Source organism: Etheostoma cragini, chromosome 7 (assembly GCF_013103735.1).
Source record: "Etheostoma cragini isolate CJK2018 chromosome 7, CSU_Ecrag_1.0, whole genome shotgun sequence".
Lineage (NCBI taxonomy): Eukaryota > Metazoa > Chordata > Actinopteri > Perciformes > Percidae > Etheostoma > Etheostoma cragini.
The window spans coordinates 11,897,084-11,909,524 of record NC_048413.1 but is presented as its reverse complement, the minus strand read 5'-3'; the positions used below and the strand labels follow the sequence as shown (position 1 = coordinate 11,909,524).

Sequence of the window (12,441 nt, the reverse complement as noted above, 5' to 3'; positions counted from 1 at the left end):
AATACAGTGGTGAGATTATTTTTTTAGTAATCTTCAGCAGGTTGGACCTCTCTGCTAACAGGATATTTTCCAAATAATGACTCAATGTGTACTTGGCACACTGTCTGTGGCATCCTTGAATTGGCTGTTGTTTGGGTAGCCAGATGGGGTGAGGGGAGGGGTTTGTGGGTGGTTCATTTTGCTGTCTGACACACAGCTTGTGGGTGAACCTTTAGATGAGACTGGGGAATAGGTGGACTAACAGAGACCCAATTTAGGAAATATCAGCAGCCACTGTGCCTTCTTATTTTCGAAACCAAGCCTGTTGCTGGAAGTGAGGCCCTTAATTACTAATTTGCATTGCTGCGTGGTGAAGGAGAAAGACCAGTCTGTGATCATTTTTCCTTTCTCATTACATAACACAGTGGCTGACCTTCACAAAACTGTGAACTACTGGAGAGAAAACACAAATTCACAGATCTCTTACTTTGCCTACTTCTTCCTAGATTTTTAGGCTGGTGTCTAGTTGAGCTCATTATTTTAGCCACCAACTGGATTAATATATGAAATCCACCATTAGTAACTGTTGTTATGATTGTCTGGCATTGCTAATGCGCTGGCTTTTCCTTTAGCGCCACCATGAAATTGACATTTGGTGTTTTCTGCTAAATGTCTCAACAGCTAGCCTTGGGATAGATTGCCATGAAATTTGGGCCAAGCATTCCATGTCCCCATCAGGAGGGATTCTAATCACTTTTATGATCCCCTTACTTTTCATGTCATCACCAGGTCAAATGTAAAATTTCTTTAATACTTTGGTTTAGGAAAAAACACCTGCACAACTAATGTTATTCACCTTCCTCTGTTCTTTGTATTTAGTGCTCGCAAATGTTACTTAAATGATAGTGAGCTTGGTAGACATTATATCAGCTTAACACCCTGGATAACCCTGACTATCTGTAAGCCTAGTAGGTTTCCACACAACAAAAAGTCATTGAGATTGGGCGAGATGAGAGCGAATTGCCGAGGGGAGCAAAACAAAGTTAACAAAAGTTGAACTTTATTCAAATGAGGACCACTGGAGAACCAATAAGGTCCATGTGTCTGTGTTTGGAGACGGGAGATACAAAAAAAGTCTGACCAAGATGGCAGAGGTTATCAGCTCCGTATCTTGAAAATGTGTAAGTGATTAAAATGTTTCTACACGAACATTGGTACTTTTATCAACACAAATTGTGATTTATATGACAAACGACCTTAGTCTGGGCACATACAACACTGAATGGATCCCTGTATATGTTAGCTAACTAACTTTTCAGCTAGCCGACAGGTTAATTGCTAGCACGGGCTGCCTGTTGTTTTTGCGACCACGCCCCCAAGGCAAAATTTCCCTGGCCAAAATTTGTCGTATGGAACCCTTCACCCCTAACCTGGAAGAATTGTTATTTGCCTAAATTTGACCAAACTTAACATTAACATTAACAGCAAACAGATCATACAACCCTTACAGGAGTTGTTTTTGAAACTTTGTTACTTGCTTTTTGCTTCTTAATGTGCCAGCAACACTGTATGGAAGTATTACCTTGGTGGCTGATGGCTGCTTTGGAGAATGATGCACCAGAGAACAGAGGTTTGAAAGACACAATGGAGAGACACAGAAAGAAAAATAAGAGAGTTGCTGGGCAGTGAAGCAGAAATGCTTTAGCCTGTATTGTCCTTGTCCTTCCATTCAGTGATGTGTTGCTCTGTCCGAGACACATGTTTGACTCATGCTAAATAGAGAGCTTTGTGAAAATCCCATCTGGCCCGTTTTCCTCCCACTGAGAACGCAGTCACATCCGCATGAGTGCAAGACATTTACAAACTGCTAGTCCCGAGGACAACCAAAGGAAGAGCTGTGCAAAGCTAATGAAGGCTGACAGTTAACACACTCGCACACACTCTCAAGCACACTCAGAAAAGCTCTCACATAAACATTTTCAGAATCACAGTGACATACTTAAACACACATATGCACAAGGCTAGACTGAGCGGTGGGAGACCCAGAGGTGCTAAATGATGCAACAGAATCTGCCGGGGACAAAGGGGAGGATTCAGTGTTACTGAATGATGAGATGAATTGAAAAGTGGGGAAGAGAGGTGACAAGGAGATATGAAAAATCATGTGTCAGGATCTGTCAGGGTCTCTGGGATTGGGGAGAAGGATCTGATTCTATAAAGATAGCCCAAGAAGACATAGAGTGGTACAGTAGATGGGAAGATAGAAAGAGAGTTGTTAGGTTAGACAGCAGAGCATACAGGGAAGATAAAAAAGGAGTGTTTAGTAACTTGTGGAAAAAAAGAAGTGACAGCGAGAAAAGATGGAGAGCAGAGAAGGAAAGGCAGGTGTGAACTAGAGTACATGATGTTCAGATTATAAAACATAGATTCCACTCACTCAAATACACACAAACACACAGCCACTCTGCTAATTGCCATAGCACCATTGATCATTCTAAGGCAGGGTGTTGATGTGCAGAGACAGAGGCAGTCATTGGAAGAGAGGCGTTATCGGTCACAACGAGTGCATGTTAAGGATTCCCCACGCTCCCCTGACTTTCTTTTAATCCCCAATTCAGTTACACTGAGAGGTGCATGCACACACTATCGCAAACACAATCACACACACACACAAACACAGGCACATAAGTGGGCAAAAAATTGCTCCTTGCACAAACATCAAGCCAGAAGAAAGATCGAAGGAAGGAAACAAGAGAAAGGGAGGACAGGGAGGGCGGGTGTCAGGCAGGCAAAGGATACAATTTATGAGGGGGGGACAAAGCACCCAAGGAAGGACAAATAAGCTGTTTTAGGATACAAACACTATGATCAATGAGTAGAGAGAGTATGTGGATGAGGAAGGGAAAAAGGATCTGAGGATGTAGGTAGGCGATATCACAGACCAAACTCATCTTTTTGAGAGACATATTGAGAGCATTTGCGAGCATATTAGTTCAGAGAAAATGTATAATGTATAACGTAATAAATGATGATGTAAATAATGTCTTTTAATTTTCGTTAAGATGAATATGTCAATGTGGGTCATCAAGAAGACAAGATTGATACCGTATGTGCATACTTTCAAAGTCTCCAGTAAAATGATTTATTATTTTTATTCAAGAACTGTCATGCAAACCCGAAAATTCAAATAAAAAAATCATGGAATCAAGTGTCATTATGAAACAAAAAAACAAACACAAAGTGTTGGTCTGCACAGTTGTGCTGTTAGTTATATGATGTTAAATGCTAGCATGCAGCCTTATGCCCCCCCCCCCCCCCCCCCCCCCCCCCCCCCCCACCTCTCCATCTGTCATTAGACTTCTGCTACATGGACAGCCTTCACTTATTTGCACACCCTCCTCTCCCTCTCCACCTCTCCCCCTCCTACTCCTGTACATAATGAATGAGGAAGCTCCTCCCGCTGGACAGAAGTAGGTCTAGGGAGGAGTGGGGGAGGTAGTAAAGGGTAAGAAGGGATGATACAGAACTGGCCAGAGGAGATACAGGCTGATGGATGGCCGAAGTGCAGTGGAAGGAAAGCGAGGGAGGAAGAAGAGAGGGAGGGATGATGGGGAGCTATCATTCCATTTCCCTTCTGTCTGGCTTGTTGATGATGAAGGCCATTACAGTCCCCACTCCCCTGCACACTATCTGCTCTTTCTTTCTGTTGTTCCTCTCCCTATCTGCCTGTCATCCTCTTCTATGTTGTTTTTCATGACATAAACAGTACAGTTAAATAAGTGTCAACAAATGTGAATCATGATATATTCAACAATCAATTCTTGCAATTGTTACACAAGATCTTTATCTGTTTCCCAGATATATTATGGGTACTAAATGATGCCACAGTGAACATAAACAACTTCACTTTATTACTTCTGTGATAATGGGATGCCATGGAGCTCAGTCACTATTAAAGATAAGTTGTTACAGATTGGGCGGATCATCTTTTGGGAAGCATAAATAAATATATATATATATATATATATATATATATATATATATATATATATATATATATATATATATATTTACACTATTAAAATGTATTTTCTCATAGGTCCCTGGATTGTAATGAATCTGCCTCCTGAAACTTTAACTGCATTATCTGTAATATTGCTGTGTTACTGTATGCTTTCATGTTATGGGTTGTGGAGGCAACTGGAAAATTCTGTGAAACTTACATGGGCATCCTCACATAGGCAGCACAGTTGTCAATTGACACCGGTAGCACAGACCGAACGAGCTATGCACATAATAGAAGTAGTCATGGTAGTAGTGACTGTGGTAAAACTGAGTTCAGGAGCCTCAGTGTTGGAGGGGAAAAGTACAGTGGCTTATCCTGAAATAATGACAACCATCAACTCTGGATTATGCACATCACGACGCCACCGGTGTGTAGTTTTTATCCTCTTGACATATATCCAGTCACATACTTTGAACACAATTTCCTTTTTTGGTTCTGAAACGCAATCCTCTTCAATCAAACACTTTCAGTCTCTGCTTCTATGCTTTAGCCATGGCCTATCATGTTTTGTATTTCTGTTTTGTATGTAGGCTAAAATTCTTGTTAAACTACATAAACAAGATAAAGTAGCCTTTCCTTTATCACCTACAGTTACTAACATATTACCTGGACCCTTTAAAAATCTCCCATGAACAACAACCCCACAAAACGAGCGGCTGCTGGCTATAGCGGCGTATTTACCGCTACAACGGTGATATCGATCCTCTCTTCTAAGTTTCGGCAAGTAAAGGAAGTATGCGTATTTCCCAAAATGTCCTTACTACCACTTTGAGAAATTATATTACAGAAACTATATTTGAAAGTGAGATGGCCTTTGGTTGACTTGCAGTCCATTTGAACGTGCTGTGTCCAGCTGAAAATGCTGTAATCTTAGCACCAAAATTAATTTGCCTCAGAAATTCAAACCCCATGTGAAGTCTGCCCTCCAGGTCACAGGATTATGACCTTTGTGATTGGTCCTTAGTGATTGGTTAGTGCAAACAACAGGCCTTGTTGCCTTTGACTTGATCTAGACAAAAACATATTTGTCTTGTTAAATTGGCCATACTTAATGCTTATCCAGGCATTTGCAGCCCCACTCACTCCAATATTTACTCAACTATGTCAATGTGAGGATTGTAGAAATGACATGGAATAAATCATCATGCGTGAAGCTGACGTTATGGTTGTCCAATGACAAGGGAGCTTTTTACAACAGTCCACACTCAATCATCCACAAGAGAGAACATTTCCACACCTCTCCCAACTCAGTCTCAATCTAAGATTGAGGGGTGAGCAGTGAATTGGGGTTATTAAAATGGCTTCAGGACCTCATTGTTTTGGGTTAGAGGTATGTGTGTAATTAAAAAACGAGCAAACACCCTGGAGCAGAGATATGGAGTGTTTTCAATGAAGGTCTGCAAAGCAGAACACACTTAGCTGCTGGACCAGCCAGAACTTGATAGGGCTGATTGGTGAAAGGAGGAGGTGTCATTGCAACAGCAGGCACAGATATGAACCTGTGTCTATCACTTATAATGACGTGAAGGTGTTCTGGGAGCTGATCTTTGTGTCATTAACAATAAAATGGCAGGAACATCAACAAGAGTGCGTGCAAGTTGCATTTGTGTGTATGACATCGCAGCATACATAATCCTATTAAATGAAGTCAGTCATGGAGTGGAACGTTTGGCAGCAGTTCTGCATTTTCCTGTTGAAAATAAGCCAAAGTCTTTGTTGTGGAATTGGCACAGTCAGAGCATGAATGAATGAATGAATGGATTAGATATGAGACTAAGTCACACAAGAGAGAGAGAGAGAGAGAGAGAGAGAGAGAGAGAGCTGAGGGGACAAGGAGTGTGTCTCCTGCCCTGTCTGAGGAATGTGTGTGAAAATGGAGAGAGAGAGAGAGAGAGAGAGAGTGAGAGAAAGAGAACTGGAGTATGAGAGGAATAAAAAAAGATTATTATGACAGAATCACACTAATGCAGCCTTGGCTATCAGAAAGAATTACCTGCGAATAGCAACAGCCTCAATACTACACAGCACATGCTGATACAAATAATAGATAGAATGTAATTAATGTATCAAGATACGTTGTTGGCAGAGGGACAACGTTCCACATTTTTCAGATTTGGAATTATATGATGTGCGAGAAAATATGGTGATAGCGGATTTACATTCGTCTCTCTATATTAGAGTTGAGAGGTGAAAAAACAGAGTGCTCCCTTTAATCAAAAGAACCTTTGTTTGGCCTTTTATGCCTGCATGACCTTTAACAATTTATGTATACTGTTAATTTAGGTGACATTAGAGGTCATTATATGCTTTTTAGAATGCAAAGGGAAGACTTTAACCATTTTGAACTTTTAAGGGTAACACGCAATACCAATTTACAATAAGGACCACACAAATGTAGGTAGTTACTGAGTAACGAATGAGGAATAAATGAGTAACGAATGAGGAACAAATGAGTAACGAATGGCTACTTAACGATCAGTTAATCATTGACTGGGACTCAAGCATTAATGATTAGTTACCGGTAAAAAGACTTGTATCTACTGTTAATTGAAAGAGAGACGAATGGTTAACATTATCATCCCAGCTAATTTCACATTAATGAGAAAATCTAGTATGTTTCATATTTGAGTAAGACAGAGCAATTACAAGGTGATTACCTTAAAGAAAATAACAATAAAAAAGAAATGTTCCAACTTCCATCACATTGTACTTGTACAGGAAATTAAAACACAAATACACCTACTGACACTGTCTCTTGCTAATACTGTACACACACACACACACACACACACACACACGCTACAGTACAGTGCATCAGATAATATAAACTTTTCTGCGTCTCGGCCGCTGTGGCTCAGTGGTAGAGCGGTTGTCTGCGAATCGGAAGGTTGGTGGTTCAATCCCTGGCCCTGCAGTCCCATGTCGAAGTGTCCTTGGGCAAGACACTAAAACCCAAGTTGCCCCCGATGCTGCGCATCGGAGTGTGAATGTGTGTGAGTGTTTATCTGACGAGCAGGTGGCACCTTGTACGGCAGCCTCGGCCACAGTGTATGAATGTGTGTGAATGGTGAATGTATCCTGTATGATGTAAGACTAGAAAAGCGCTATATAAATACAGCACATTTACATTTACATTCTCGTGTGTTTCAGTTGCGTCCAGGCGAAGCCTTCACTGTGTATCACACCAGTCCTACTCTGTCCAGTCTTTCCAAACCTGTGGTGCTGTGGACTCAGCAAGATGTCTGCAAGTGGCTTAAGAAACACTGTCCTCACAACTACCTGACCTACGTAGAGGCCTTCTCCCATCACGCCATCACAGGTACTGTACCAATGTCTGATTGTGATTCTTTTGTTGTAGTAATTATCACTAAATAAACAACACATATTACCTAGGAGTGCTTTTGTAGATGTTGTTGCTTGACGATGATATCTCCAAAACCTTGTCCAGTGACCTATGCTCCTTTTAATAAGCACAGTGGCGATGCATGTGACATTGCAAACCAAATCCCATAAAAGGCTTAACGAATGTCACACAAGTTTTATTTTTAGGTTCATGGTTCTAAAGCTTAGCTTTTTCAACTGGAACAGGTTTACACCCAAATCTCTCGAAAGGAGATTTAAAAGGCATTAGTGTGAGGCAACGGAAGGAGTGCAGCCTATTTTTGGAGAAGAAAGGGAAAGCCGCGGAAAAAATGGTGGGTTGTCTTGTTTTGAGTTCAAAAACCCCCCTGCCCCATACACACACACACGTAATGGTTAAAAAGCCCCCTCAAATGCACGCAAGTGCATGTAGACACAAACCCAGTAGAAACACGTCAACAGGTACACACAAAGGTACACACATTAATTCACACACACTGACAGACCAGACGGTAGAGCAGTTTCTTTTTTAGCTTCTCACAGAGAACAGATTGCTGTTCAGCGCCGTAGGGTCAGCCACCACTCTCTTAGATTTGCACGCACGCACACACGCGCACACACACACACACACACACACACACACACACACACATACACATACATACACATACACACACACACACACACACACATACACACTGCCAAATACACACTCACTGGCTTCATTGTTAACAATGCGGCTGCCGTCATAGTTACAGTAGCTCTGATCTGATCACATTATTTATGTATTCTCAAACCGAGAGAGGGAGAGAGAGACAGAGGCTTAGATCCAATTATACGTGATGCATTCACTTGCTGATGTCCAGCTGGATTTCGTTTTGTCTGGGTTATTAGCTCCTGTGTTTTCTTGTGCAAATTTCTGGGTGATATGTCTTTTTGTTGTTGATGCATATGGATAGCATCAAAGAATCGTATCAATAAACAGATGGATGTTGGATCTCACCAACAGCCGAGAAATGGATTCTGTGTCAGTTTCCTCTTAGTTCAGTGACCTAAAAGTAATTGTACATCTCTCAGTCTCTTAGTGAAGGCAACATTACAGTGGAACAAACTGCCTGAAGAGATCCGTGTAGTTTCTTCAGTGTCTCTGAAGCTTTTATTTAATATGTGTCAAGATTCATGCTATTATTTTTATTGTTGTACCGTTATTAATATTATCAAGGTTGCTTTTATTGTTTTGTTGTTGTCTGTTTTTATTACTTTCAATGTTGGTTGTAGTAGTAGTAGTAGCAGACAAGATTTAGATGCCGATCCATCTGTATTACAACTTTATCAGTATGTATTTCTTTATGAAATTATCTTACCATCTGATTGACTGAATGACAAACATACATTGGCTAAGTGAAATAACTTAGCCTTTATGGTTAGAATGATTAGTTATTTGTTGAAAAACTTTAATTTAGATTCAGTTGGGGGATGCTCAAAAACATGACATAGGCTGTCAGACTATTTGTGTAATGTGATTATAATTCTGTTACAACGCACAGCAATGTGCGTGGTGTTGTGATGAATTGACTTCCCTGTATCACACTAGTGATTGCTTTTTCTACACAAGCAAGTTTGATTAAGCAAACTGGAAACAAGTTGCCTGCTTACCCACCTTCGGAAAATGTTTAAATAAAGAAGTTTGAGGTTGAATTTGTTTTGGTTGGACAATGTTTTGCAATTTGTACTTTATTTGAATATTCTGGTTTGTGCAACTACTTCTACTTCTACTACTACGAATACATTTTAGAGAGAAGTGTTGTACTTCACTACTGCTACTATTTATTTGACAGCTGCAGTTATTTTTGCAACTTTTGCATGCTAAATAAAGCATAAACCATGATTGATTAGTATTTACGCTACTCAACCCAAATGTATATCATGGGTGCAGTAGTTTGTACCTGAAAGTCAAAACCTACTTAAAACCTGAAGAAACATTTAAAAAACATTGTAAATGCCGGACTTTTATTTGTAAAGGTTTTCACACTGGCCTTATTACTTTCTCAAAAAGTGATCCTGTATAACCCCTGCTAAACAGTTGCCACTGTGGCCAGAAGCAAAAATTGCAGGATAATGTTAAATGTAGTGTAACAGTTGCACATGGAAAAAAACATTAATAAAGTCAGTGAACTAGCTCAATAATGTTATACAGCACTAATGGAATTACACAGAAAAATACATTAATAGTTTGCCAACAGTAGCCACCGAACTACATGTCCTACCAGACGAAGTAAGGCTTTAGAAGCTAAAACTCCTGAGTGTATTGAATTGCTTATGAGCTTAACTTTACAATCAAATACACTTAGATTACACTTAAAACAGCAGATTGTAAACGTTTAAAGCTTGACGGCGGTATGGGATTTAAAGACTCTGTTTTCACTTGGTATAAATATTGTGATTGAAAACTAGAGGAGTTCTCAGAATAATGACGCCTGATCACTGGTCTTGCATTCACACCAGATGTTTATTGTATGCAATTTTTAGTGTTGGCATTCTGTCCTTGCTGTGATAAGAAATCTCAAGCATACTGTAGGTCTGCACGGTCGAAGTGTCAGACAGTCACTAAACTTTCACCTGCAGTCCTAAGCTCATGCACAGATTCTGTCTAATAACTGCAAGCTGTATAGATTGCAGTTATTAGCATTGCATTGCATCAATTGCATTGATTGTGGTCTTGCAGACGGGATTGCATTCCAGCTGCTGCTGTATGAAATTACACTTTGCAGTGTTTTCTTGTTCATGTTAATATACAGTTGCAAGTCACAATGTTTTACTAGGATTGCAGTTGAGGCAGATATAGGATTGAGAGACAGCAGGAACATGCAGTAGGGCCCATATAGAATATATACTGAAAGTAAAATAAAGTGAGTAATGGAAAAATATGACTCTGGGCTGTACAATCACCTTGGTGCTCTTGTATATACAAGCTGAAGGACATGTAATACAGTATAGGGCTTTGGGGACAGCATGGACTAAATTGAACATCTATCAAAAGTTAAATCTAAAGGCTGTTCTTTTTTAAGGAAGTCTTTAACTTCCTCCCTCTCTGATTATACTTTTAAGTGTTAAAAACTGCTTAAAACTGCTTCCCACTTTTCCACAGACATCGTTAATAACCAATTTATAGTGAAGCCAATTTGTGAGAAGCGATCTCTTTTGAAACAGCTTTTGTTTTTGTGTCTCTTTTCTCCGTTTGACAGCACAAGTTTTTCCTATCTGCAAGCAATTATTTGGAGCTGTATTAAGTCTGTCTGAGGGGAATTGATTTGAGCTCCATTCATCTGCTCTGTCTTATTTGTACACGCACGCACAAATGCATGCATGCACTCACACGCACACACACACACACTCACACACACACACACACACACACACACTCACACACACACACACAATACACTCACACACACACACACACACACACACACACACACACACACACACACACACACAAACCAAGGGCAATTCTTTTCTAGGACATACTAGTACTGCTGTTGGCAAGCATACACACACCAGAGGGCAGTTGGGGAGATAGGTTGAAGAGGTTGATGAGTGTGGACTAAAGTGTGTTTGTGTGTGCGTGCGTGTGTGTGTATGTGTGTGTAAAAAACTGAAACAGGGCATAAAATAAATGGAAACTTATTGTTGTTCTATCCCCAAGATGGTTGTGCTCACAAAAAATGGGTTGTTCCACTCTATTTGCTGGAAATAGAGAGCACCTGGACTCTGGGGAGTAGTAAATAATCTGCTTTTACACTACATGTGCACACACACACACACACACACACACACACACACACACACACACACACATATCCATTAAACCATTAAGAAAGCTAGCTTGTTTCTAATGGTTTTGTCTCCAAGGGAGTAGATACTTGCTCACGGTAGAGGTAGCTACTGTCTGCATGCCTATCTGGTTCTAAGGCAATGACTGGCTGAAAGTTCCATCCACATTTGGCTTGCCTAGCTCCAGTGAGAGTAATACATCATATCTCAAAGAGTTGGATGTAAAGAAAAGAAAATCATAAATACTTCTGCTTACTGATACAATGTTTAGTAGTCTGTATTCTGCCTACAAAGTGCCAATCACTTTACTTTAACAAAGCTTTCTGAACAAAAAGTAGCCTTAATCCCTGTACACAGAGGAAACTGGTACATGGAAAGTGCTGTCATGATAACCAACTTTTGACTCCTACTTCAGTACCACTCTAAGAGATTGAGTTCAAAATAGATCTTTCTAAACGTTCAATGCTTTCACCAAATACGTTTTTCAAACGGAACTCCTGTTTCACTTTACCTCCAGAGGGCACACATAGCTGCATGCACAGTGGAGTAGTTACATAAAAGAAGAAAAAGAATATTTGAATAGACAGAGCGGCAGTTTGACTCGTGAGAATGCACCGGTCAACAGAAGAGTCCACTGAGTTATATATTTGAAAACATGTTAAGACTGTCTAGAAGTCGAGTCATATGTACTGAGTAGTGGAATGTGAAACTGTTAAGGGATCAGTATACATCAAACAAATTGCTTGTCGGATGGTTGACATGGAAACAAGGCCAAGCAACTCAACTGTGCACAAAAACATAGTCGGAGGTAAGGCTTTTTGGCTGCAACTCTTCCATGAAGTCCCCTTCTGGCCAGACTTCTCCAGACAGTAGACGGGTGTACTTGAACTGTTGGACATTTTCCAATTTTAAAGGGAAAGGAGCTTGACGTGTTTTTCATCTGCTGCACTGAGCGGACCACTGCGTCTAAGATCCTCAACGTTGCCCAACTTTTTTGCAAGTGTACTTATAAGTATTGATGCTGCTTTAAAGGAAATGGGTAGTAACACAGAAATATTGATGTGATTTAGATTTATCTTTTCTTCACTCATTTGAGCATTTTGTAAATTGATAAAGATAAACAATCATCATTTATATTTTTGAAAACATTCTTAGTTTAAAGCACTTTTTCACACCTGCCTAAGACTTTTGCATAGGGTTTC

The 12,441-nt window shown here is 40.2% G+C and overlaps 1 protein-coding gene and 1 long non-coding RNA gene across 6 annotated transcripts in view; one reads left to right on the top strand and one right to left on the bottom strand.

The window, feature by feature from the left end:
• The window catches only part of LOC117947508, a 1,113,976-nt gene that overhangs the window by 349,587 nt on the left and 751,948 nt on the right, over positions 1-12,441 (bottom strand). The window lies entirely within an intron of this gene.
• The window catches only part of samd10b (sterile alpha motif domain containing 10b), a 60,325-nt gene that overhangs the window by 21,497 nt on the left and 26,387 nt on the right, over positions 1-12,441 (top strand). For all 5 annotated transcript variants that reach the window (XR_004657247.1, XM_034876480.1, XM_034876481.1 and 2 more), the window contains exon 3: positions 7,196-7,364. Coding sequence is in view for 4 of the 5 variants with exons in the window: in XM_034876480.1 (XP_034732371.1) it covers positions 7,196-7,364 (169 nt within the window). In the remaining variant the exon portion in view is untranslated. The remainder of the gene's footprint in view (positions 1-7,195; positions 7,365-12,441) is intronic.